Genomic DNA, 27,431 nt, shown 5'->3' with positions numbered 1-27,431 from the left:
ATCTCAAAATCCACATAAACTTTACATTGGTAAATCTATGACCAATTACATGACCTACATATATATATATATATGCATATATTTTCCTGATAAATATAATGTACAATATAAAATGTATATTTAAATAAAACACAAAGCTTACGAAATCAAAAATTGTAACGATCATCATCATCTCACAGCTGTTAGATACGAATGTGATTGATTTCCATCAATAATTTTAATAAATTATTTATTTTGCATCCGAGAACATTACCATTTACTGAGGCTGACAAGTTTCCATTATTTAAATAAATTTAGTAATTCATAACTAAATCCGTTTGGAACATTAACATAGTACATAGGTAAGTTTATTATTCACCGTGCATGTATACTGTCATAGTAATTGATAGCAGCTCTGGCATTGTGGAGAATAATCGAACCCGCCTAGTTGTTAATTACCCGCAAGCACAAATTAAATGGCCGCGTTATCCTTGCCATAATATTATGTCTGTTTAATAGGGTACACCTGTGTTTAAATAGTTTTAAGTAATATATTATGTTTGGAGAAACATTTCAAGTTGTGTGGCGTTCATTGTATTTATGTTGTTCTCTTAAAATGATAAAAAATTAGAGTTACCAAATATTTTATGTAGTATGTGTATCAAGTAATATTTATAACATTCAAAAATATAGCAGCATTAGGCAAAGGAAATTTGGAAACATAGTGTTAAAATTCTACTCCTATTATAGCACTCCTGGTCCCCATTTTCAGCGAAATCTTTAAGAATCTTTTGAAACTCATCGACGCCCATTGCCTCATTACCAGAGCAAGGAAATAAAAATGTTAAATATTTCATTTCGAATCGAACCTACGTCTGTTGCGTTAATAGTTGTACGCTTGCGCCCCTGCGCTACGACTTGCTATGTATAAATATTTATTCCAAAATAATAACCCCAATAAATGAAACTAACGTAGGTATATTAAAAGTAGAACCTACCAATCACAAGCATTCATTTCTTTTTATACCTGTAGGTATATAAAGACGTGACTAATTCGGCAAGTTGAAATTGATTTTCCTTACCTAATAAGGTCGGGCTGGTCTGTTTCAGTTTGCCTATATAAGTACATGCAGATAGCAAATGTTTTTTTCGTTTAAAAGTCAAACAAGAGATCGGTAGTTAATCGAGCGGTGACGTAGCCTCACGGCATTGCCTTATATGTCAATCTTCCTATTCGCCCCCGCAGCGTCCTAAGTCGCGGATCTGTTACAAATCTTTTGCATCTGGAAAATTATTATTTATTTTTTTAAAAAGAGTTTATATATATTGTAATGTTATTTTTTTATTTCTTGTAAGTATCTAATATATGTTATATTTATAAAGGAAAACTAACTAGATTATTCTCATATTAGAATAAAATATGGATAGGCAGTTGTTACTGCAACCTTCGTAAAATTAATTTATAAAATAAAATAATACAATTGTAGTCTTTATAACACTATATGATAAAAATCAACACAAAATTAGGATAATAAGGAAGTTATATTACTTTCATAACAAACGAACCATCACCATCGAACATCATAAGTACATATAATATCCGCTACAATTTGACTTGACTTGACGAGCACAAATAAAAATTATAAATAGACTAATTTTACATTTAATCAAATTGGATCTCAATATGTTTTTATCAACGTTTATTATCTAAATAGGATATTATGAAACGAGAGACGTCATTGTTAGTGACAGAAAGCTGACGAAAGTGTGAGAACGAATGCGTCAGCCGCCCCCAAACGTATGTAATGCCGCTGACATCCATGTCGTGTGTAGGCTGAAAATAAATCTACTAAAACAAATAATTCTATACAAGTATAGAATTATTCGTCATAATTGGTTTTTTTACGAAAGGCACTCAAAACACAATGTTCAATTTGCTAGTATTAGTTATTAGCTTTTTTCTCATTTAATACGCTGAAATAGAGAGAATTGAGGCCAGTTGAGGTTCCCACCCATGGAGTTCCCACCCGAGGAAACGAAATATTTAATATTTTAATTTCTTCGCTCTAATGTCTAGGCATAACGCGGCGTGTAGTTCCGCCACTCAACACGCAATGCCTCCAGAATTAGGTGGAAAATGGGAAGCGGAGCGCCTTACCACTAGACTTCCTCTGCCTACCTTGCTACATGCAGGATTCAGCATGAAGACGAAAAAAATATTTGCTAAAATATGTCTATTTCGAAATATATAAGCTTTCACCAACATGTGCGTCGTTAGGAAGGTATTTCGACCTTAGCTTTAATTTACGTGTCTACTCATTAAATGAAACGTGTGAACTCGTTATATAAGATACTGGAACTTGTAAGCTTCAAATAGATACAAATGACAAACAAATATTGCTCTCCTAACAATTTACTCTGCTTATTACGCACGAAACGTTCTTGACGTTGCATGCATAGTTAGTAAAAATTTCGTGTAAAGTTCAATGTGTAAAAAAATATAATGATTCCGGTACCTATTAGAATATTTTATGTTTGAAATTGAAATATCTAAAATTATAACCTTTTAACTTTTGACGTGTTTAAAAAAACTCCTTTTCTGTGGCGCGGTACTGCGCCCTCCCTAGAATTTGAAAGGCCTGAGTTTGAGGAAGTGAATCTCTTAATGCTACTATCATATTCCAGGGACTGGAGGTTGGGCGCCGGAGTCCGGCATAACCTAATGCGAGACACAGTAGGATAAAGCCTGGTCTTAAATGCCGGGGTGGTAGTAATCAGGTCGATTCGGCCCATGCGTGTTGCCATTGCTGGCTCTCCTACACGTACTTTAGTCGCCTCTTACGACATCATCAGTACCTATTCTGAGGACACGGACAAAACTGGACTGAACTGGGTTTAAGTGTATTTAATGATAAAAAAGTAATTAGGTATATTAACTAATTAATTCACTTTTCCCTAATATAATAAAGTTATAAGTGACGCATTTTCCCTTAACCTTTCGTTGTACATAATCTATCGTAGGCGCCGGACAAGCGTAGGCATATTTCACTCGCAATATACACACGACTTTCGTAATTTGTTTTACTAATCTATAAATATATCTATATTTGTAGCTATACTTGTATCGTGTGTGTAAATAATATTACTGGATTATAACAGAGATTTAGAATTTAAAGGAGATGCAGATTTAGAATTCACGTAAAATAAATTTCCGTACATTTATTTTATAAATAACTAGCGGACGCGCGCAGCTTCGCTAGCACACTTAGGGGTGAATTCTAATAAACCATGCAACATGTGTTTAAAGAAATATTTTTAAGAGTCTAAATTTCTAATTTTACAAAAATCGGTGGCGATTTAAAATTTTTTTCATAAAAACTTTCAACCCCTTATTTGCACCCTTAGGGAGGGAATTCTAGAAAACCATGAAACACATGTTCAAAGAAATATTTTTAAGAGTCTAAATTTCTAATTTCATAAAAATCGGTGGCGATTTAAGAATTTGTCCATACAAACTTTCAACCCCTTATTTGCACCCTTAGGGGGATAATTCTAGAAAACCATGGAATATGTGTTCAATTAAATACTTTTAAGAATCTAAGTTTTAAATTTTATAAAAATCGGTGGCCATTTAAAGATTTTTCCATACAAACTTTCAACCCCTTATTTGCACCCTTAGTGGGAGAATTCTAGAAAACGATTAAATACGTGTTCAATTAAATACTTTTAAAAATCTAAATTTCAAATTTTATTAAAATTGGTGCCGATTTAATTTTTTTTCCATACAAACTTTAAGCCCCTATTTCACCCCTTTAGGATTAAAATTTTTCAAAATCCCTTCTTAGTGGATGTCCAGATAACGAAAGTAAACACTTGTCCAAATTTCACGTTTCTATCATCAGCGGTTACGGCTATACGTGCGTCTTACCTCAGTCAGTGAGGACAAGTCCTTTTATATATATAGATTAAGAAAAAGAAAAGATAAATATTAATTTATGTATTTAGCTGAATTTATTAATCTTTTATAAAGAACTAGTACATAGAACTAGTGAGTCATAACATAACATAGTTCTAACATAACATTTAGATACTAAGATAAGCGGGGTACGATTTCACTAGTCTAAATTATAAGCTACTTGCTAGATTTTGTCTGACAAGGGCAGGAAAAGCCTGTAATTTGTATTGAACATTCAATGCAAATATTATATTATAATATACTACAATAAAATACAATATTTATCAATATCATTGGGTGTGTATGTAGCTGTTCCCAAAAGAGCAATTCACGAGGCGCCCACTCGTGCTCTTTGACATTTGCGTTCTCGCGGATCAACAGCTGGTTGTTATGGCAACGCCTAAACAGTTCACAACCTTTGTGAAGGTCACTTATCCGTCTACTCCAAAGGAAGAAAAGGAAATTTACTTAACTTTTAAAATAAAATATACTATATGCTGTATTTGAAAAAGGATCTATTTATGTGGTCCTTAGTGAATCATACAATTAATCATAATATTAGGAAAATCTTAAATTTTTTTTATAAGGTACCTCCTGTGAAGGTAGTTTTTTTATTAATTATTAAATATCGTAAAAGCGTATGTTAAATATAATAAGCACTAATCTCATAATGTACATAGTCATAATCATTACGTCGTTTCCAATATGAGCAGAGCAATATTAATAGCCGAGTCAATGATTTATCAGAGCTACGTAACTCCGCGAGTATCTCATCCGGGCCGCTACGTCACGGGAGCGCGTGGCACGCGGCTAATTGTGGCATCGCCAAAACGGTCTCCGAGAGCCGGCGGCGGTGTCGGCGGTGTCGGCGGTGCCGGCGCGCGTAGCGTACGAAAGTGGAGCGTGAGTCAACGCGGAGAAAGCGGCGGCAGGAGAGGAATCGCGTGACGCGTGCACGGCGAGCCTCCGCGGCCGGCCCCGCTAGCAGTCACTACTCCCTTCGCCGCCGCGACGCCGCGCCAGTTTCTCGCGCACGTGGGCGACGCCGGCTGCCGGTGCCGAGGGCGCACGCCGCCCGCCATTAACGCGGCCGTCGTGAATGAGCGCCGACCTCGGGCGGCCCGCTGCGTCCACTGACAGGGCTCCGCTCGCACGGGGGCGGCGCCGCACGCCCTCGCCGCCGCCAGCGCGCCTCAGTCGAGGATGCGGCGCTCGACGCGCGACGACACTCTCCGCGTGCGAAATCTGTGTTCATTTATCAGTAGACGCTCGTGACCCTTCAGTGATTACCGTGCCGCATATTTGTAGTTTCCTGTATACAAGCTATACGTAATGTTCTGTGATCGCGTCAATTCGTTAGATTCGTAGGACACTAAGTAAGTAAGTTAGTTTAGCGCCGTGGTGCGCGTGGTGCGTGGTGCGCGTGGTGCGTGGTGTGTGGTGTATGGTGCGCGGTGCGGGGATGCGCTCGTGCGATGCTCTCTGTGCTCGCGATGCGACGGCCGGAGGACGAGGAGCTGGGCGGCCGCGGCGACGGCGACGAGTTCGTGGACATCTCACACATGCAGCTACTGGTGGAGGCGGGCCCGAGCGGGCTGCACTACGGCGGGCCGCCGCCGCCGCTCGCGCAGCCCATGCCCTACACGCAGTCGCCCGCGCACGCCTCGGTGACGGCCACCTCCGCGACCGCCTCCGTCGACGACTTGTTCGCGCTCTACTTTACGCCGACCACTCCCGGTGAGCATCTATGGGGAAAGCTAATTCTTAAACTAGATATCATACTTATATATATTCTAGTTTCAAAATATATACATGTATACAATCTACAGTGTTATAGTATCTATAAACAATGTGATGACAGTCAGTCTTTAAACATTAAGCTTATGATTAGAAATAGGAATTATTATAATACTACTGAGGTACCTATACGTAATATAATATATATGTATATTTCGTATAAATATGTATGTATATTTGAAATCGTATAAAGACGTGATGAAAAAAAATTTGCATTTACGTGCAAATATTTCCCTGAATTAATATTATGTCCCAATCGTTATCCATTTACTGTACATTTTAAAGACATTGCTTGTCAGCACTTTGTTTAACGACTTCGCGACATATGAACATCGAACTCAAAACTATCGAATGTACATCGCCCTGAAACAATATATCAATTAACATACGTATACATAAAAAAATTATAAAAAAAATTATGAGGAACCGATATGACTTGCCCTATTTTTTATATTTTTTCACTTTGTTTATGATACTAATAGAAATGTATGAATGCTGCGTGGATTTTAACCCAAAACTTACAAGTACTTTAGTGCTTTTAGCAGAATATTTTAATCATTGTTATATTAATAATTTAAATCATTGTCATAATTAATGTATCACACAAAAATGATTCAATGAATAGAGAATTTTATGTCAGCGGCACTGACGAAGCGAACGAGATTGTAAAATTTTGATCAGCATTCCGTTCATCGTTATCTGGACCGGACGGCGTTAATCGGCTGTGCCTGTGACAAAACACTATCAAGTTGCCCTGATATTAGAAAACGTTGCAATTCTTATTTATATTTAAGACATACAAAAATGCCTGTATGCAACCTATAAGAAAAAAATATCTAAATACTTTTTATGGATCTCTAAAAATCGTGTTCGTTTACAACAGTTTTATCTATTTTCAACATAATATATCATATTTTTGTCAAATGCATAATTACCTTCTTACACAATAAATTTTGACTTACATCCGGTACCTACATCTGGTTAGCACCAGTACCCACAGGTAACTTATTTTTGAATATGAATTCAACTCGCACTTGTCGTTCGTTATACTACAATCGTGTTCTCGCAACTTACTGTACATATTAAGCATATGAAGTATGTAGCTTTTAATATCATTACAATAATATAATTTAAAAAATCAAATCAGCTTCACGCTGTATCCCGCACACAGTACCCTACTGTTGATACAGTGAGGATAAGGCAGAGAGAGGGAACTTAGTCTCACTCCATTCCCCCCTTTTCGCCGAATTCTGGAGGCATTGCCGGTTGAGTAGCGGAACGGTACGCCGCGCTCGGCCTCGACACCAGAGCCACCAGAGAAGAAATTGACATTTGTCAATTATTATAAATTGACAATTTAAATATATATTTCATCTCCTCAAGTCCTCGAGTGATCGAACCCACAACCAGTCGCATTTACAGTCACACCTTGTGCCCCTGCGCCACAACTGGCCTCTACTGTTCGACGACAATAATATATCGTACCATAGTATGCTTGTAATGGTTTTTCTCAGATCTTTGGAAGGGAAATAGTACCACCATGGAATTATGAAATAAGTTTAGAAATGCGTATTCTGACCAGTAGCAGAACTAACGTCGCTCTTATGGAAAAAAGGACAAGGCAAACGAGCGTTCGGCCCACCAGAGGATCTACAGGTGCTCTGCCTCAAATTGTTGATCCCCACATTATGTGACACAATGCCGTAAAGCAATACTGCCGTATATATAGCAATACTGTTATAGAGCAGCAAAACTTAGATACCCACAAAAAAGAATAAATAATATAGAGTCCAGTAGAGCTGTGATGAGGTAGCTTGGACACGTTGATACATTTCTTTCCCAACGTCGGTTGAGCATTGAGAACACAGAATCGAAGATACTGGAGGAAGGTCACATCAACAATAACAATAAGATATCTGCAAGTTAACCTGGTTCCTACAATATGACAAGTCGAAGCTTTTTTGTTAATGTATTAAAAATCCAATAGAAACAATAGTTTTAAATAAAAATAAGCGAAATTATTTAAGTAACGCACGCACGTAATTTGTGACAAAATGCTTTAAGATTAATTGTTCTGATACACTGCTCGTAACCACTTCGCAAATTTGAAGAGATAAGAAATTTTAGAATATTTTTTGGCACAGACAGTGTGATCTTAATGAAAAAGTTCTGTGAAAAACTTGCAAACAAACAATTATTTCAATAACGGCTGTTTCAGAGTTTGGACGAAGGCTCTTCATACTTACTTAACAATCTTATTCACGTGGATATTCAACACATCGAAGTAAGAATTAAATGACATATTTAGTGATAATAATATAGACATAATATCTTTTATATCATTTTCTCAGTTTAATAATAATGACCTGTTTATTAAATGGGGAGATATTTGTGAAATTTAATTTATAAAGCTACCGCCAGATGTCTTGTAGGATGAAACCTCCTTTAATAAAATTAAACACAATAAAATATTAATGATCTATTAGGTAATCATACAGTATCTGCAAATTCAATAAAAATCAAAACCTCCACCACAAATAAACATAAAAATAAATAAAATGCTATCTTTTCATCAACTAGAAAAGAGATGATAATCTTCAAAGGACTGAACATATTTTTATGAATCAAAGTAAAGAACGCTAAAGATTAAATCACCTTTCGAATAGCTACGTTACTTCAGACAGACAGATGATACCTACTATTTTAATTTTAAAAACAGTTTCACACTTTTTAGACAAAGGAAATTCCCGACTTCGTTCCCCAGTTTCCTCCCTGTTTCGGTGAAAGTTTGTTAGGCTTAATGCGATTAAACGCAAGCCTTTCAGTATTAAAAAGAAACTGAATGCTGCTTATATTTTTTTTTGTACAAATCCGGTTTTATTTCTTTTTTTATTCATGCTTAATAATTCATAAACGTTTATGCAAATTATCAAATAAAATAAAAAGTGAAACCATTATTTTTTAAATTCAAACAAATACAACATGTAATTTAAAGAAGATTCCATGAATTAAAACGAACGAACAATCTAGAAGAAATAATATATATCTTTCTATTATTTCGTTTCTATTATTTTATAGTGATAGTTCTATTCTAAATATCTTCATTATATGTAGAGGGGCGGAGTCAATAAAGGCTACGTCTATGATTGGGCGTTGAAAGCAGGCATTATAACGGTGAAAATGTTTTTTTCAGATAACAGTCGTGCGAATAATTTTAGCTACCAATACCTAGTCTCAAATAAGATCTGTTGTTTTACTTTTATTTTTTTATTTTTCACATTACGAGTATGTAAGATGTGTCGGCCACCTTGCAGTGAAGATAGTAAAGAATTTTCTTATGTTTCGTTTCAATACGTATTGTGTGGCAGAACCCATTACTATGTTTAAAAACACTTGAGAAATATCTTTATTATAATATAATTATACGGAAGTGAAATTTAGAAAAAGAGTTCTTGTGTTACATATCTGCGCTTTGCGTAGTGCATACGCAAAAATATATTGAATTCTTATCTTCTATACACAAATTACATATTTCTACATGAATAAATAATGCTTTAGAACGGCGCACCCAAGCGTCACGCAAAAATGATCTGATAAAAACATCACGTAAACAATGCCTCTGTTACTCATGTTATGTGTGTCAAAAATGGTGCAACCTACGCTGCAACCGTCACACCGGGGACAGCGGCTCGACAGAGGTGCCCACGGTAGGCCATTACACCTTGGAAGCTTAGATACTAGATAGCTGCAGAAGCTTTGAACATCCCGCTGCGCACTCGGGGCCACGGACGTGCCTTTGAGAGGCCCGCGCCGTCTCACGTCACTCTACATAAATTGACAATCTAGTATTTATCAAACGAATGCTAACTTTATTCATATATACTTTATTTCTTAAAAAGGCACACCTTTTTCAGTTTTCCGTTTTTAAATAAAATTTCGTTAATCTTATATAATTTGAACTATTTGGTCATGAGATGTACTCGTCGTATATATTCTGGCGCACCTGCACCGTGGTCAGTGATGAAGAACAATTGCTATCATTAGGGCCTATCGAGCCCACAAGCTAAAATATTCAAATAGACGCAACGACAATACGAGTTGATTTAAAAGTCAATAAATTATAGCTAATGCCCAATTTGTGTCGACCGGTTAACAATGGCGGTTCCCGCAATTACTTAAACGCATGTAACTGCGAACGATACGATCTACTCTTGCCCGCCAACGTCATTGTCTCACCCGATACGAGTACATGCTCCGCAATTACAGTGTATCGATTACAGCTGACTCAGGCGACTCCGATCCGAGCGATTGACTGCGCTATAAAACATTGTTTTTACTAACCATAATTAGGGTTTGGTTATAACAAGTTTACCCTTCTACGGAAACAATGGAACCTTCTCAATCTACCTAATATTCACATGTCTTGCATTGACTCATGTTATATAAAATTCAAGAAACGTAGACTAAACGGCTTCTGGAAATCAAAAAGACCATAAAAAATTCACGTCAGTTCGCAATCTCTTCCATCTGTCAGACCGGAAGATGTTAGTTGAATATTACCGCTTTAAAGTCATTTGAGTTTTGTGAACGCGTTTGTCTTGCTAAAATTATTTATGTAGATCCTGGTAAAGAGGCAAACTCCCTCCCTATTATGCGCCGGTTACAGCGTGATGGTAAAAAAATAATAACAAACATTAATAATGATGTGAAACTTAGCAGTAGTCAGCGTAGTCATATGATTGAGTCATACCTTGGAGGAAATTCAAATGCCTTTTCTGAAACTTGAACCCGGGAAGGTTTTGGTAAAAGGTCTAACTTTTAGAATAAGAGAGTAAAAATAATATGCTCAGAAAATATTTTCTTATTTCTAGTCTTGAGTAATTGTCATAGGACATGAGACTAACATTTACCATATTGCGCCTTCATGTCGCGGCTGGTTTGCTTAGCATATGTGAAATCCCAGTCCGCTCAACGACTTCAAGCCGAGGTTCGAGTCCCGCAAAGGGCGCCCTTACAGTCGTCGACTTCCTCACAGGCAGCCACTTAGTGCTTGCATTTCTTCAGGGACAGAGTACCCTGTTTCCTACCCAACCGATGTCGCTGTAAAAGCCAATAGAGCTAACAGCATTAACCTCATGTTCGAAAAAAAAAGCCATATTGTCATTATTTTAGTACATTAAAAGTAAATAGATAAATTTAGATCACATTAGATAAGTATATTCACCGCAAAGCCACTGTCTTTTTGAGCCGGTTCTAGCTTTACTTTTTAGCTTTTATTTAAACTATTAAAAAGTATTAGCCAAAATCTTCTTCAATAAATGACAATATAAATTTGCATTTGTGTCTTAGTAGCACCAATTTACCTAAAAAATATACACAAAAAGAAAGAGTAGAATAAAAAAAATACCATGAATATCAAAAATTATATATGATGCCAATCTCCATTCACATTCCATCGAGTGCGAGAATCCTGCGTCCCGATTACGTGACAACTTTAAACAAATGGCTTCTGTCTTAAAAAACAAGTTTTACACAATATGAAGTTATATAAACTTCTTCTTGAACCAATTACTTATAAAAAAGCTTCTAATTTTAGTGAAATATTATGATCATTTAATTTGCAATTATGCGTTTTGTTCGGTTTTGTGACATCTTCCACTACAGACTATAAAATAAAGTAAATTATGATATATTATATTTTAATGTAATATTTTGTTAAAATAATAAGCTTAGAAAATGTGATAGTTTTTTTTAAATTTTATAGTAATACTTTGGTTAGATACTGATCACTCTTTTGTGTTGTAATATTTTTTAAGAGGACTATTAAGAAATAATTTTAGTTTATAACAGAATACTTTAAAGAATGTGCGGCAAAACTGGATAAGAGCCAAAATTTGACTCATTTAAAATTTTATGCAATCGCCCTATTTTTCTAAACTAAAACGGTTGCACGCGACACTACGTTCCAACGATTGCCTCATTTATTTTTTTTCTCACACAACGAAAACAATTTTTTTTTTAATATTGTTAAAATTTTCAAATTCAAAAACGTTTATAATATATATAAAAAATATAAAGACTAAGTAATATGAATAGGTAATATAACATTTAATAACTCCATAAATAAATATCACGTACCTATTCAAAAATTGAGGAATAGAATTAAAATTTTTGTCTGGTGATAATCTGTGGGGCTGATATATCCTTTTTTATGTGGTAGCCTTCTTCTTTTAACTGTGTTTATTTTTTATATACTTGCCTTTATACTCTAGAAGTGTATTCTGTATTTTTCAATATATCTAAAAAGACTCTACCTATTTCCATCATGACTGAATTTTTCTATATATATGGTTTGTATCTACTATTACTTTCATTTAAAGTTGGTAATTTTATATACTCATTTGTGGTTTGAACATTTCAGCCTCCTAATCCTATTTCAAATCACTAATCTAAGTTAGCTATTAGTTAGCTCTAAGCTGAGTTGTATTAAACAAAAACATATAGCAATACAAAATATTATTTTTAACTTTTAAAAAGTTTATTATTTTGTAATCGTAATAAATGGAACTATAAATTTTGTAAGTAATATTAACAGTGAATTTAAATAATTTTGTTTATATATAAAAAATCAGGGCATACAGAAAAAATAAAAAATGTGTAAATTGTGATCCCTCAATAACCTACTTACCAAGTTAATGTACCTACTCCAAAATAAGGAAATGATTGTTTTTTTAATATAATATGCTTTTGTTCATTTAATGAAAGATAAGTTTTTATATACTTTGTTATTAAATAAATCTCATAAAAGTACAGTAACCGATCTAAACAGTCCTATTGGACTAAGATTCTATTGGACTATAAAGTTCACCACATGAGAAGATGCGTGAGAACGTTCATATTAAAAAATAAAAACGATAATTTTGTGATTTAAATCGATCAACATAGCATAGATATACTTTCTATTATTGTCCCATTTGAATTTCCCAGTGTCAGTGTTGTTCTTAGTATTTTTAAACATATTTTTAAACTTTGTTGAATTAAAAACCTCCTCTTAGTTTCTCTTACTCAATATTCCATGAATAAAACATGCTTTAAACATGTGAGACGTTCGTTGCTAGCCACTCGAGTAAGTGTCCATTATGCATTTAATTAATTAACGTCATCTCAGTCGCGTGCCCTCACTTTTGACTCACTCTGGTCCGAGGAAGACTAATGTAATGAGCAGCAATAGAAAAAAAGCGGATATTCTAATTGATGAACGCGAACAAGGCCCCGGCCGTGAATGATCGCTAGTTGAATTAGACGACACGAGAAATTATAAAGACTTGTTTTTGTTTTTCAAATGTTGACAACAACAAAATATTACATAATTATAGATACAAAATTCTTTATATAAGATCATGATACAGTTTGTGTTGTTAGTGTTTAACGCTGTAAAGAACCACAACAGATCCGTTCCCCATTTTCCGCCGAATTCTAGACGGATTGGCGTTTTTAGTGGCGGAACTCAACGACGCGCTTTGCCCCGACGCTAGAGCGAAGAAATGAAAATATTAAACATTTCATTTCCTCGTATGAGAATCGAACCCACCACCCATCGCGTTTACAGCAACAAGTATGCCCCGCGTGCCTGTGCTTGTGTATTTTTTCTATTAAATATTATTACATATAGGCCCACCATTACCACATAATTTAAGGGCACAGGCCTGTCTTTTTATAAGTAACTCTACTGACCAACATTACAAATGAGTCAGGAGAAGCGTCCCATATCGCTGATTATTTATGGGAGCAGTGCAGTTAGTAATTGCGGTCGGGACCTCGCCACACGCTCGTTTATCTAATTATTGGACGGCGCGGGCGCGACCGTCGCTACCGGCAAGTGCCTAGTACGTTTGAAATCCTTTCAAATGTCTAATAATATTATTTAGTTTTAGTTTGGGTGTTCTTATTTATTTTTTGTTTAATTTAATTCGGATTAATTCATAACTTCAATGGGAGATCTCTACGATCAGTGAAATTACATAAAATATTCAAAAATAAAACTTGATTGTGATACCCGTAATATTGATTTCGTATATCTTTATATAGGCACTTTATATAATCACCTAAATATATATCCTTAAAAAAACTTTTTTGAAATAGCATTTTTTAAACTTATGCATTATTTAGCTATAATAAATACATTTTGAAATATATTCTTGATTTAATGATTATTCCGAGATGACCTACAAAGCATCTCATTTTCGCGTGTACTAAGGTAGTTCCGAATAATAACTGCTAAAATGTGCACTCAAGGAAATGAATATTTAATATTTTCATTTCTTCACTCTGGTGTCGAGGCAAACGCACGGCGTTGAGTTTCATCACTCAACTAACAATACCTCTAGAATTCAGTTGTGAGTGGAGAGTTTTAAATCTAGGCTCCCTCAGCCTGTCCTGCCACATGCGAGATACAGTTTGAAGCTGAGAAAAAGATACATGTAGAGATTTCGAGTATAATTTATAGCATATCCTTATTTATTGAATTCTTCTTCTTTGTCGTTTCACTCTTGATAGAGCGGTCGTGGTCGAACTTTTTAATCGTTGGTGATGCGCCACACACTCCAACGCCATTCTACTCGGTTGACTGTCTGCCTGGTGCATTCGTAGAGAGGGTCATTTATTGAATATACCTACCCAATCTGAGATCATTTTTAAATATAAGACTCGCAACGAACCATACTAACAATGTCAAAGATGCTCAATAATTATTGTAACATCTACTTGATATTCCAATAAACCACTCAAATAAAGCAAAGATGAGTCAAGGGCTGAGATATTCTACGACAGTTGGCAAGTTGGCAACGGTGACCGCTATAGTATGTGTTGGCGTAGACAATGCCTCTAATCCGTGTCGCTTAAACCTGCAGGCCTTACCTTGACTCCTACGCCTGGCTGCTCCGTTTACTAAACAACTGCTCAGTCAAAGCGGATTGCCTACTATAATAATTATATATATAGGTCTATATTAAAAATACGGAAATATTTTTTTATTTTCTCGTACACAATAATCGCGGTAAACTAGCGTATTAAAGTACCTATAGGTACATTTTTTACATAAAGTATGAAATATTTAAACGATATATTTAAAAAATATGTGATATCTAATAGTATGTGAAGTATTACTAAAGACATTTGCTTAAAACAGCTGTATTATAATTTGCGTAACAGATTTCGTTATGTTATTATTCATGAGAAATGGCCTCCGAGCTAATGAATGAACGGGGCACGCTGCTCGCCCACGGTAAGTTCATTCATACAGGGCCCTGCGTGGTCGCGGGCTGCCTCAATGTCGACCTACTATACCACAACCACGTATTAACAATATACGAAAAGATAGATATAAAGTATCGTTGCACAAATCTATATGATATAGCTTCATATACTATATTTACATACATTCTCAATTAAATTTAAATACGAAATTAAAAATCAAAATCCCTAACATGCTATTGTTTTCGGTGTTTTCTACAGGATTAAAGTAGCTTATGAAAATGATTAGTAACAAATTAGGCAAACACATTTACCATTCAACAGGTTTCTTCGCAAAGGTCACAATCGATATGAAATGGCAGAGTTGAGGATACCAGCAAAGCGACACCGCAGTATGAATGAGAGGGAGGCGAGGGTGGCAGAGGGTGAGGGATGGGGGTTCTCTGTGCGATTTTCGTGGCCATGGGCACGGTATGACGTCCGCGTTGGCAGGACGCGTGCGCAGTGGGCACCAGGGTTCAAGGATACGTCATCGATCGGCAGAGGCACGTAGTTCTCTGCCACGGCCACACACTGCTCAATGCTGCCTCCAATGCCACTGCCATGGACGGACGTTAAACGGGCTTTGAAACTGTGCAGACATAACTAAACATTACCACTTGTTCTCTACTCTATATATGGGTGTTATGCTTTAATATTAATGTTTCTTTATATTCTGTATGTATAGTTTTATAACAATAATAAAACTCTATAAAGAAATAGCTTTTATTTCTTAATGAGTTTGTTGTTATTAAAGGCATCGTGCTTAATACGATTCACAATGGATTAATAATTACCTACTAAATAAGACTCAGTTAAAGCCGTATCAAAAATGTTACTCTAGAAATAAAACTTAAATGTACGCGTAATCCGCCGTAAATAAGAGACGCGTGCGCAGCGCTGATTACATTAGTATGAACCGAGCACAGCGACAATCCAAGAGTGGCTGATGGATGATATATTTTTGTATATTAATTTGTTTTATATATTTTTACACACCTGCATATAATTAATAAAATATTGATGTTGGATGGCTTATAATTAAAATTTAAATATAAAATAAAAATAGGGGGATAATTATTAAAAATTCATTAATACTTACTTTTGTTATATATATTTGTAGATTTTATACTATGAAAAAACCTATTTACGCATGTAATCCATACGTTAGTTGTGCAGAAACGTTTTCTTATTATCAGATTTTTAAAAAATATCGAAAAAATCTAAAAAGCTACATTGAAGGGTCAACGCCACTGATAGTATACTGATTGCGAATGCAAGTATTGCAAGCGCGTGTCAAATTGCATCGCGCCCACGCTGCAGTGTCTGCAGCCGCGCATCCAACTCAAGATGGCAACATTATGTCGATAAGAGCTGCTCATTTAATTCCTTCTACTTTTCCACTTGATTAAGACAGTCAAAGCAGCTAATTAAACCGGTTTTAAATAAGAACTCATTATAAATATATTTAATCTGAAATAAAAAATAATGTACGAGAGTTTATTTTAAATAAAAAAACTCACACCGATGATATTATAAGGTTCTTAGTAGTGTGCGCGCCATTCATGATTTCCCATCTATTACCAAGAACAGCGCTAGGGGATGGGGGAGGGAGGCAGCGAGCGGAGGAGGTGGAGGCGCCCCCCTATTTATGAATGAGGACACACGTCATAGGTATCGATCGCAGCGCGGCCCCAGTTAAGGTTAACATACAAGGGCAGCGTCGTTCAACAGGTGGCTATTTGACGCACGCCCTAGAGTTTTTCGCAAAACTAATACTTTGTCACTTCAATAATGACGTCATAAACGATGATAAGCGCTGACGTTTTTATTTATCATTGTTATCAGTGAAAAAGCTTATTTTAAGCTCTACATTATAATAATAGTTTCGCACAGAGTCAGCTTTTGCGTAATTCTTTAATTTGCGTAATTCTTCTAAGGGTGTTATTTTTATGTGAATAAAAGAGATTTATTATATTTTACATATAGATTTAAATGAAGATGCTCAAATTGGACTTGTTGTTGTAGATTAATACAATATATTATTAAATTTATATTTAAATTCTTAATTGCTACAATTCAGGTATAACTGAAGTAAATTCACACGGAGATCGTCGTGGCGCCCTCGGTGGAATGAAATATTTTAATTTCTTCGCTCTGGTAAGGAGGCAAAGCGCGGCGTTGAGTTGAATAACACGCGATGCCTCTAAAATTCGGCGGAAAGTGAGGAACGGAAGTGTCTTAATAGGAACGGAGTGTCTCAATACTGGGTTCCTGGGTTCCCTCTGCCTACCATGCTATGGGCGGTATACAACATGAAGCAAAAAAAGTAAGAAATAAATAGAAAAAAAGTTAAAAATAGAACATTTTCTATTTTAACTAGTACATTTTATTAACATTCCCTAATTATTTAGTCATAACAATCCGATAGTCTAAACAAATTGCTTTGATATTTTAGAAATCGCAAAGGTTAATTAAATAGACATAATTTGTAAGTAAAAAAAAATATTCATTTTATTTTGTACCAAAGCACCTAAATGCTTGATTATATTAATTTATTGTAATACTAATGTCTAATTAAGAAGATAGCTCTTATTAATGGTAGTTAATTAAATTTTGTTTTTCAATTACGTATTATAAAACTACCCTATTATGGGGAATTTGTGTAGGAAATACCAAACCACGCACAAATATCGCCTATAGGTACATTACTTAAATAGGCCTTCAAATGGAATTGCAACCTACAACCATTACTCTCTTTCAGACAGATTTCAACTGTTACTTACACTAAAATGCAACATTATCGTAATAATATAATCCAATAACACAAAAATATGTATTCATATTAATGAAACTTCAGTGAAGTCAACAAGATCGTGCGTCAGGCGAAAATGGTGAATCGTTCCACCCTGAGGGGGGCTCTGACGTCATTTAACTTCCACCTCAAACTCCCATTAGCTCCCCACTTCAAAATTACAAGTGATACACGCTTCATAATATAAAAGTGATTTTTTATATTTCATTCAAAGTATTGTCTTAGCACAGCGAAATGTCTGACTGAAAACATGATGATTATGGGTTGGATTTCTTCTCGGGGGAATAATTAAGTATACTCGTATATTTAAAATATTTTTATTTTCTTACTCTGGTCATTCAAAACGCGGTGTTGCATTCGGTCAGCGAAATGTCTGAAATTACAAAATTTCTCGACTCCAAAGTTTCTTTTATCTATCTTATTTCATAAGAAGTTTATATTATGTATCTAAAATACATACATAATATACCTTGTATGGAAGCAACGAGTGACGTTATATCAGTCTAATTTTGTTGATGTAATGAAAACGGTAGTGATGCATATATCAAATTTAGCTTAAATATCTATTACGTTCAAACATTGATGGACCATGACTTATGCTATACGAGTATAACATAAATATCTATCTATCTTTACGTCAACGGTGTTATATCTGGATGGAATTAGTTTTCATCCAGATATAACACCGTTGTCGGTGTTTTCGAGTGTAGCGTAATTATAAAGGTGACATGCTAGAGTGACGTGCGTTGTCACGTATGCCAACATTGTTTTTCGATGAGATTGGCTAATTTCGCACTCGACGTCACTTTTCGATATTTTTACGCAGGTTAGTCGGTACGTAGTACTGCAAAATGTTCTATTCGCTTCTATCTTCGATAAGCAGCATAAATATTTTTTGAATATATATTTGTTTTGGCATTGTATTTAAAATTAATAATATTTTATATCTTAAACGAAGTAATGCATATCATGACTTAGACATACAGTATGTGTACCATTCTATATTTATAGATGTAAAACCAGCTTGCCAAAATTACAAAACGATGACATTTAGCTATTGCTCTCTAAAAGTAATGAGTGTCATATTGCCAACCCAATGAATAAAACATTATAAACAGGTATAATCTTTAAAATTAAATTTGTATTCTTAGGATTATTTTCTTAATATTGAACAATGTATCTGTATAGGAATAACCTACTTAATTTTATTTTTTTTACAATCCATCATAAAATACTTGAGATCTATTACTTATTTGTTTATACATATAGCTACCTTTACACAAAAAGCGAAGAACTGAAAATATTAAATATTTCAATTCCTTAGTGGGAATCGAACTCACAATCTACGTTTACAGTCTAGCTCGTCTAACTCGAGGAAATATTTACAATGTTTGTCGTTGTGGCTTAACAAAAATCACCGTAGTTCTCCATAATCTAGCACACATTTGTAAACTTCTAAAATTGGATTTCTTGCGCCATACTCATAAGTATGTGAAAACAATTTTAAATCGCAATAGTAATAATTGTTTAGTCATAGCTAGAATGCATGGGCATTCAGACTTACAATGTAAACGCGAGCCAGACGCACACCCACCACCAGCACCGACCCCGGGACCGACACCGTGGGAAGCACTAGCCAACACAAATTGTTTGCACGCATCCTATAAGATCGCTCGAAGTGACATGTTGTTCAAACTTTACGCTTGACCTACTCAGAAAAAGACCATATTTAATCAATGTTTTGAATATTTTAGTTAAAGAATTTTATGTTTGTTTCTTTCATAAAATATATTACAATTTCTATGATAAATTTGTACTAGATTTTGTAAAGGTACATTGATGTAATCGACTTAAATTCACAAATGTTTTGCTCTTAGACATATGACGTTCATGAGAAAATGAACAAACTAAAACTAAAGAAAGAGTCATACCATTAAAATAGACAACGAGTATTAGGATACCGAGCCGAAATAGTGCCCCGCCTCCGAACTCCGAACCAAAAGTAGTCAAGATAATAATAGAACGATCCCGCAGGGACGTTTCGATCTCGTGATTCACCTGCTGAAAACTCGATTGTTCGCATTCTACGTCAATCGCTTTGGTGGTGTTTACGAGCGGCGCGGGACGTCAGCTGACGGCCAGGAATAGCCCTGACACGGCGGCCACGCGATGCCGGTATGCGCCCGCGCACCCGCAAATAGCACACTATAATTAGACGCCGGTGAAATCGTGGGTTTGTTATTTTTCTTTATCGTCTCCGTTACGCTATACGATAATTGGGTTAGCCGGTGCATGTGGGCCTGGTCGGCGTCGGCGTGTCTCGGCCACGGCGGGCACTGCGCCTCGGACAACGTCCTTAACACTTGCACTTTATATAACACTTGAGATTACTTATTTTTAGCGAAGTTTTCAATAGTTAGTTTTTGGTTCGTAATTAAACTACGTTTTTTGTTCGTTTATATTTTATTAAATATATTGTATCTCTATTGTTCTATGATAATGACATCATAATTTTTATTTTAAATATGTGGATTGTAGGTAGGTATCAGTTCAATTTCAAATCTACATCTAGAATCTAGATATATCTAGCTTGTACTAAATCGACTAGATAAATTTAGGATTTTTTATATTAAAAAATTGAAACCTTTTAAGAAAATTGAGTTGACTGAGGAATATAAATCTTGGCACCGTTATAATTTACATAGAGATGCAGTGCAGAATGCTAATACTGTTTTTAAATAAAACATAAAAATACATTAAATTAATTAAATAAACATGAGATGCACTACCATAAGTTTGATAATACATACATTTATATAAAGTGACATATGAGTGTGGCACGTTACTATGGCAACGCGTATTTCACACGTTATCGTCACGTCACCCGCTCCTCTAATTATGTATAATTAGGTATTAATATAACACCCATTAAATATTATTTTTTATGTAAAAAGCCACAGGCACATCTAGATGCATCTATGTAAGATTTATAATATCTTTAAATATCCGAGATATTCGAGAGGCGATCGAAAATGGGTTATCATTAAAATATAGATAAAGAGAATGACTGCTTAACTTACACTTCTAGTTAAGTTAAAAATATTCTGTTCTAAAAAAAACTATTCTCATTATGTGGGCAACATCCAATTATCGTTAAAGTTGTAAGAAAGAAGGCAGCCGTACTAACTAACACTCTACGTCAATGAGTTGCAATATCTTTAAATACACGCATCCATGTATTTTACTTATTTATAGAACAACAAATACCTGCTATAAATAAAACGCTATTAATGTACACTAGAATCAGGATTTCCACTTTAGAGGATTTTTAAAAGAAATAATTATAAAGTATAGAAGTATCTAATACATATTTCTGTCTCATGTCATACGATATATGACACAACATAGAAATTGCAGAAAACTATAACAATAAACAGCGTCTATAATGTCCCATCAAAGCTATCGTCTGTCTGTGTTTTTAATTCTGAGTTTTTTTTTTATTTATTGATCTATATATGAGTAGATGGCTATAATATAAAAATACAAGGTAAAAGGTGATATAGGTATTTGTCATAAATCTCATAGTGTCTTAAAAAATGTTCTTAAAATATCTAGATACAGTCAAAACCTTTAACAAAAAGAAATACGTAAGTTATTATGTATATTGTTTACGTCGCTCGGTTGCCAAAACTGTGAAACAGCAAGCATAATTCTTTAAATGAGTCATAACTCCCAAATATCGGCAATCTAAAATAATATAAAGCTCACTAAGATGGCAATTATTAAAAAAAATTGTAAAATTGTTAATAAATATCTATTCGATAAAAAACAAGAAAAGTTAAAAAGAATAGTGCCTACTGATTTCAGATCGTCCAGAAAGAAATTAATGAAAACGGACATAACTCTCATATTTCTTAAATTATCTTAGAATATTATTTACATAATATTTTTTTCTATATATATAAATGAACTTTAGATGACATTTAAGATTTCTCGTAAATCCAAAATTAGTTAAAGTAAATTAAAAGGTTTTTAATATGTTTATGTAGATGTAGTCACAGAGTCTATGCTCTACATTAACAAACAGTGTGGATGATCGCTAGAAGGTTCACGTTCATGACACGATCGGCCCGACCAGAGGCTTCAGCTCACGAGCTGGCGCGTGCGGTGTAAGCGATGGGAGGCGGCGGGCGCTGGGGGGGGCGGTGGGCGGCGTCGGGCGGTGACGTCAGCCGGGGGGCCACGCGGCCGCGGGATTGGCGGAGCTGCGCGCGCCGCTACCGAATATGGGACCGCGGCTCCATTGATAAAAGTGCGACGCGGGGTCGCGCGGCGCCAGTCCCCTTCGCACCGGCCGCGCGAGAGGCCGTCTTCACGCTGGCGTTGTTTGTGATCCCGTTCGGGCCGTGGGCCGAGGAGCAGGTGGTGCCGGACGGCATGGGCGCCGACGCGGAGCCCCCGATGGGCCCGCACCTGCTGTCGCTGGCAGACGTGGGCGCGCTGGGCTTCGACTGCGCGCTGAAGCCGGCGCCGGCGCCCCTGCCAGGCGGCGCGCCGGCAGACCTCAACACGCCCGTCACCACGTCCGACCTGCCCGCTTTCTTCCCGAGCCTGCTCGAGCCCCCGCCGATATCAGGTGCGTGACGCGTCCCTCCACGCACTGGTCCGCACCCGGCAGAGACCGATAACGTTGTAAATAAACAATGCACTATAATTTACTCTTCGGGCAATTACATTTTGTTTACACATTTCAGCTTTAACGTTTCCACATTGAGTAACGATATTGAAATTCTTATTATAAAGTGAATTTTATTATTTCCATAATGCGGTTGTTCGGTTGTTCGTTTAAGGAAGAATACGTCCCTCAATATAATAATATTTTCGACAACTCCCATGATAACTCCGATTATAAAAATAAACAGAACCCAGTGTCCCGTCGTGTTTGTGAAAATGAAAGTTCGCTCATCCATCTGACACGAATGGATCGATACCAAACTCTTGAATGAAAAGGCTTCACTGTGAAATTCCGTCGGCTCACGTTCTATAGTTTTGTGTTTTGTGATTAGTGGTTTTTGAATTATAATTATAGTGGTACATTTAACATTTTGGTAAATATAAATATTTATATATTTACGGTAAAATTATGATACATAAATATTATTTTTGGTAGATTAGTACCTACTGAATGAAAAGAGAATAGATTATTAATTTATATTACTTTACAGTTTTAATCTATTGAATTTAACTTTTGTAAGAGTTTACATATTGTTCTTTTTACAAAAAAAAAATTAACTCTACATATTTTTTTTTTAGTAAAAAATAAACTGTAGGTATGTGATTATGTACCATATATTTACATGAAGTTATTTTAAACATCTTATGAGTTAATGACAGAAAATTAGCAATCATAAGGAGATAATACTAAAATTGCGTTAGACCGTAGACGACGACCAACTGTAGAGCATGCCAGATATGTGCGATAGAACTATCGACATCCGCCTGTTATCACCACATCCTGCTCATTACAAAATATGCAAAATAAATGTTGTATTAGTACTCACTAAAATTATAATTTTATCCATTACTGCACTCTACATATACGATTTTCAAATAGTAAATATAAATATAAAAATTATAAGACAAATTGACCATTCTAAAAAAATAACTACCTATAGGTATAATGTATATAATTAAATATTAAAATGAATAAGGAAATAAATTTTCAAATATCAATAATTAACTTGTGGTTCTTTATATTTTCAAAAATTTACAGAAATCCTAAATATCAAACGCCTGAAAGTTACATGAGGAAAAAATACTAAAAATATGACATTATATTCCACTAACAATTAGTCCATGATTAATATGTGTGCCAAATACAAACATAATATTTATTGTTCGTATCTTTTGCTGCAGGTACTTTACCAGGCGATGAGTTGCCGCTGGCTTGCTCCCCGCGACGTCATAAGCATGAAGCATCACTGTCTCCTGGCGCTCGTGCAGAGGATGCGAGCAATGCCTCCAGTGCGAGCGCTTCTCTATATGGACCTGCAATGGGTGGAAAACGTGCGCCGTCACCAGCACTACAGTGGCTCCTACCATCAGGCCCCGGACCCGGTAGTGTTGACAAATATTTTCAACAAGAATATGAGGAACGCATTGAATTACTTCCTCCAGAGTGTCAACCTTCTTATTGCCCGCAACCTCAAACTTGCTCTCAGCCACATTGCGAGTATCGCCCCCAACCCCAACCTCAGCCTCAACCTCAACACACTTGGGAAACGCAGGAGTACGCGAGTACACCGCAACCGGCTCCTGGCCCATCTGGAGTGCCCAAACGAGAGCCATACCCTAGTCCCGCCGGAGACAGACCTATTCAATTAGCTGAATATAACCCGTCCACGAGCAAAGGTCACGAGATATTGTCCCAAGTGTACCAGCAGAGTGCTCAACCTCTTCGACTAGTCGCAGTCAAACCTCGGAAGTATCCTAATCGTCCCAGCAAAACGCCTGTGCACGAACGGCCTTACGCCTGTCCCGTTGAGGGCTGTGATCGTAGATTTTCGAGATCAGATGAGCTCACGAGGCATATTAGAATCCATACGGGGCAAAAACCGTTCCAGTGCCGCATCTGTATGCGCTCGTTCAGTCGATCGGATCACTTAACTACGCATGTAAGGACTCACACGGGCGAGAAACCTTTCGCTTGCGATATATGTGGACGCAAATTCGCAAGATCAGATGAGAAGAAACGACACGCAAAAGTGCATTTGAAACAACGTTTGAAGAGGGAGCGAGGTGGCGGTGGTCCGGCGCACCACCACGAGCCCCACTCGCACGCGCAGCTCTAGCCCGCGGCCCCAGGCGCCCCGGCCGCCTCCACGTCGGCGGCCGCGCCTGCGCCCTCGCCCGTGCCCTCGCCCGCGCATTCCAGTGGCGGAGCGCCCGCGGACAACTGAACTGTTAATTACTTTCACGTTGAAGTTATTAAATAATTTCATCGCCTAGATGTAAGAGATTGTCTTTAACGAAGCTTTATTAACTCTACATTTGTAAATTCACTGAAATTTATATATCTTTTTATACATATTTGTAATTATTACTAAAGTGACGATCAACTTGATGTATTTATTTTTATTAGATAGGATAATCGAATGAACTAGACTGGGATCAAATATAGAGGAAGCGAATGGATTAAGCCACCGCCGCTAGGAAAATTTCCGTGCCTACGTACCCGGCGACGCGACGTCGACGTAGGACATACACATATCGATGACGATTGACGGTTGTCTTCTAGTACATACATGGATTACACGGATTTTTATCGATATAAGGTCAAATCCATGAATGAACATCATATTAGTGATCGTTGAAAGGTGATACGTAATAGGCCTATTAGCAGAGAGTATGAGCTCAGAGAACCTTTGCCACTTATTCTTGTAAGTATAAAACTAACGAATGTAGATAGGTATGGTTTACTATTAAAATATTTACCTTCTATTGATGTTAAATTCAATAGTGGCAAAGGTTTTCTGCTTTAGGTATCTTCTTATATATTAAGTGAAAGTGTATATTTATTGTTCTTATACTTGACAACTAACGTGAAACTGTGCCATTCGTTTAACTTTACCACGCCACGTGCCACGGCAATTTTTTTATTACTAAGTGTAACATGACTGCTGGTTAAGTGATAATTATTGTTATAAATATTTTATTTTTTATATTTCTAGTCGAAAATATGGATGTGAAGATATCGACTAAAGTCTCTTTCATCTTAAGAACCCATTCCTCTTCATTTTGACAGCCACTGTCATGATCTTCTCTTGCTCAAAGTTTGTTTAACAAAATTTGCTCAATCCTGTTCTCTATAACTTACATCTACGAGTACTAGCCGCTCCGAGCTTGCACTAACTAACGCTCTTTATCACCTTTCTTCCTTTTTAGCCATACTTGTTATTTTTGTAGTTTAAAATTTTGTTCGCCCAGTGGTATATATATATTTAAGTTTTCATAATTATTAGACTAATTTAGTAAAGTTATAGTTATTAGTATTTAAATTATGATCTCTTTAATCAATATTAATTATTTGCAAATAGAGCGAGGGCCCCTATTTATAATACTCATAAGTTTCTAAATAAATACAAGTATTGTATGCCATCATTTAGATAAGACTAGCAATATAGGTCCAGATATAATTTGAAATAGGAAATAATCTTGAAACATCATATTTATCATAAATTTATTATTTTTTCGGTAAACTATATAGACACCTACAACAGTAACGTTCATTGTAATAATATGTATTCGTGTATGGAACTTTTGTGAAGCACAAATAGTCGTTATATTTACTGTCTATATGAATATCTACTTATAATCAAATATGCCTCTAACTTAAAAAATGGTTGTTTACTGGTTATTAGAACTCTATTTATTTAATGAATTTGTTAACATTGTTAGCTTAACAGACCTAGTGCAATTTAAATATAACATATAAATATGTATTTAGCAAGTGTTGCCATGAACGTATAGTCACTGACAAAAGTGATAAACGTACAACAGGGTGGGCCTTTCGAGTATGTTCGATCGTTATGAATTTAGGATATCCGACAATAATATAACTAACTCTTATATTTCTTATTGTATATTCGAAGAACGGCGGTCATTTTGTATTTTACGGAAGTCATCATTTTCACATCAATCGCCAAAAATTTAAAAACTAAAAAACTATCTTCCGGGTTTGAAACGAACGCGCGCGAATGCACTCTCTTTATAATTATAAATGTATACTTGGAAAAGTGGTGAACGACTTTACGATGTTTTTACTATTGTAACGGAGACGTGGTCTCTATTAGCCATGGCTAGCGTAGATAGGTTTTAATAAAGTGTATTCATGTTAGTCGAACTAGTGACAATTGAAACGAAGAAGACTAAATTATTTCATTTTTGCAATGTTGTATCGCGTTGATGTTGTTGATATACGATTTGTATTAAGATACCGCAAGAGGCTCCCGCGCCGGGCCCGGGTACATTGTTGAAACTCCTGTTATCGTATTCCAGCTCTGTTACGTCTCACGTCTAGCTTTTAGCGACTTTGGAAAGTAACTAAATTTTTCATGATGTTCACCTTTTAGTGAATGAGTACGAATTTTCTGTATGTTTACGATATAAGATGTCTTTTGTATTTCACCTGCGTGAAAGATGTTGTTGATGTTCTAAATTTAGATAGTTTTAAGGTCTACTTAGGTATCGTTAAATCTCACTAATTTTTACTAAACTCTATTTAATATACTTATTTGTAAATACACTCTGACTAAATTTAAATTTAATGTGTATATAAGAGAAAAGAAAATTTTTATTTAATATGAAAATTCACCTAAGGTGCGAAAATACAATTGTTGAAAACTTCAAATATGTTTTTTATTAAATATATTTAACCCGTAAAACTATAACACGAGACATTCCACACTATTCTCCTGAGAAAAACCGTAGAGTTGGCAACAGAATGAAAAACATTAGGGTGTTAAATTTAGTGCGACAAGTGGTGGGCATTGGCACACAAATCTGTTTATTTGTATTTTTAACACACTTTCGTAA

At 35.8% G+C, this 27,431-nt stretch overlaps 1 protein-coding gene across 2 annotated transcripts; it reads left to right on the top strand.

Annotated features, from left to right (window-relative positions):
• The first annotated feature begins 4,898 nt into the window (after nucleotides 1-4,898).
• Nucleotides 4,899-27,246, top strand: sr (zinc finger domain-containing protein striped). 2 transcript variants are annotated; one of them, XM_085201545.1, is made up of 2 exons: nucleotides 4,899-5,671; nucleotides 23,754-27,246. In XM_085201545.1, the coding sequence occupies exons 1-2, from the start codon at nucleotides 5,410-5,412 to the stop codon at nucleotides 24,686-24,688; spliced, it is 1,197 nt and encodes a 398-aa protein (XP_085057671.1). In that variant the 5' UTR covers nucleotides 4,899-5,409; the 3' UTR covers nucleotides 24,689-27,246. The 2 variants fall into 2 exon arrangements, with proteins under 2 accessions (XP_085057671.1, XP_085057672.1); XM_085201546.1 differs by lacking the exon at nucleotides 4,899-5,671 and adding an exon at nucleotides 22,163-22,473.
• Nucleotides 27,247-27,431: the final 185 nt, after the last annotated feature.

Source organism: Heliconius melpomene, chromosome 18 (assembly GCF_056956725.1).
Source record: "Heliconius melpomene rosina isolate 202511_hmr_F chromosome 18, ASM5695672v1, whole genome shotgun sequence".
Lineage (NCBI taxonomy): Eukaryota > Metazoa > Arthropoda > Insecta > Lepidoptera > Nymphalidae > Heliconius > Heliconius melpomene.
The sequence above is the reverse complement of the archived record's forward strand: the minus strand, read 5'-3'. Positions and strand labels throughout refer to the sequence as shown.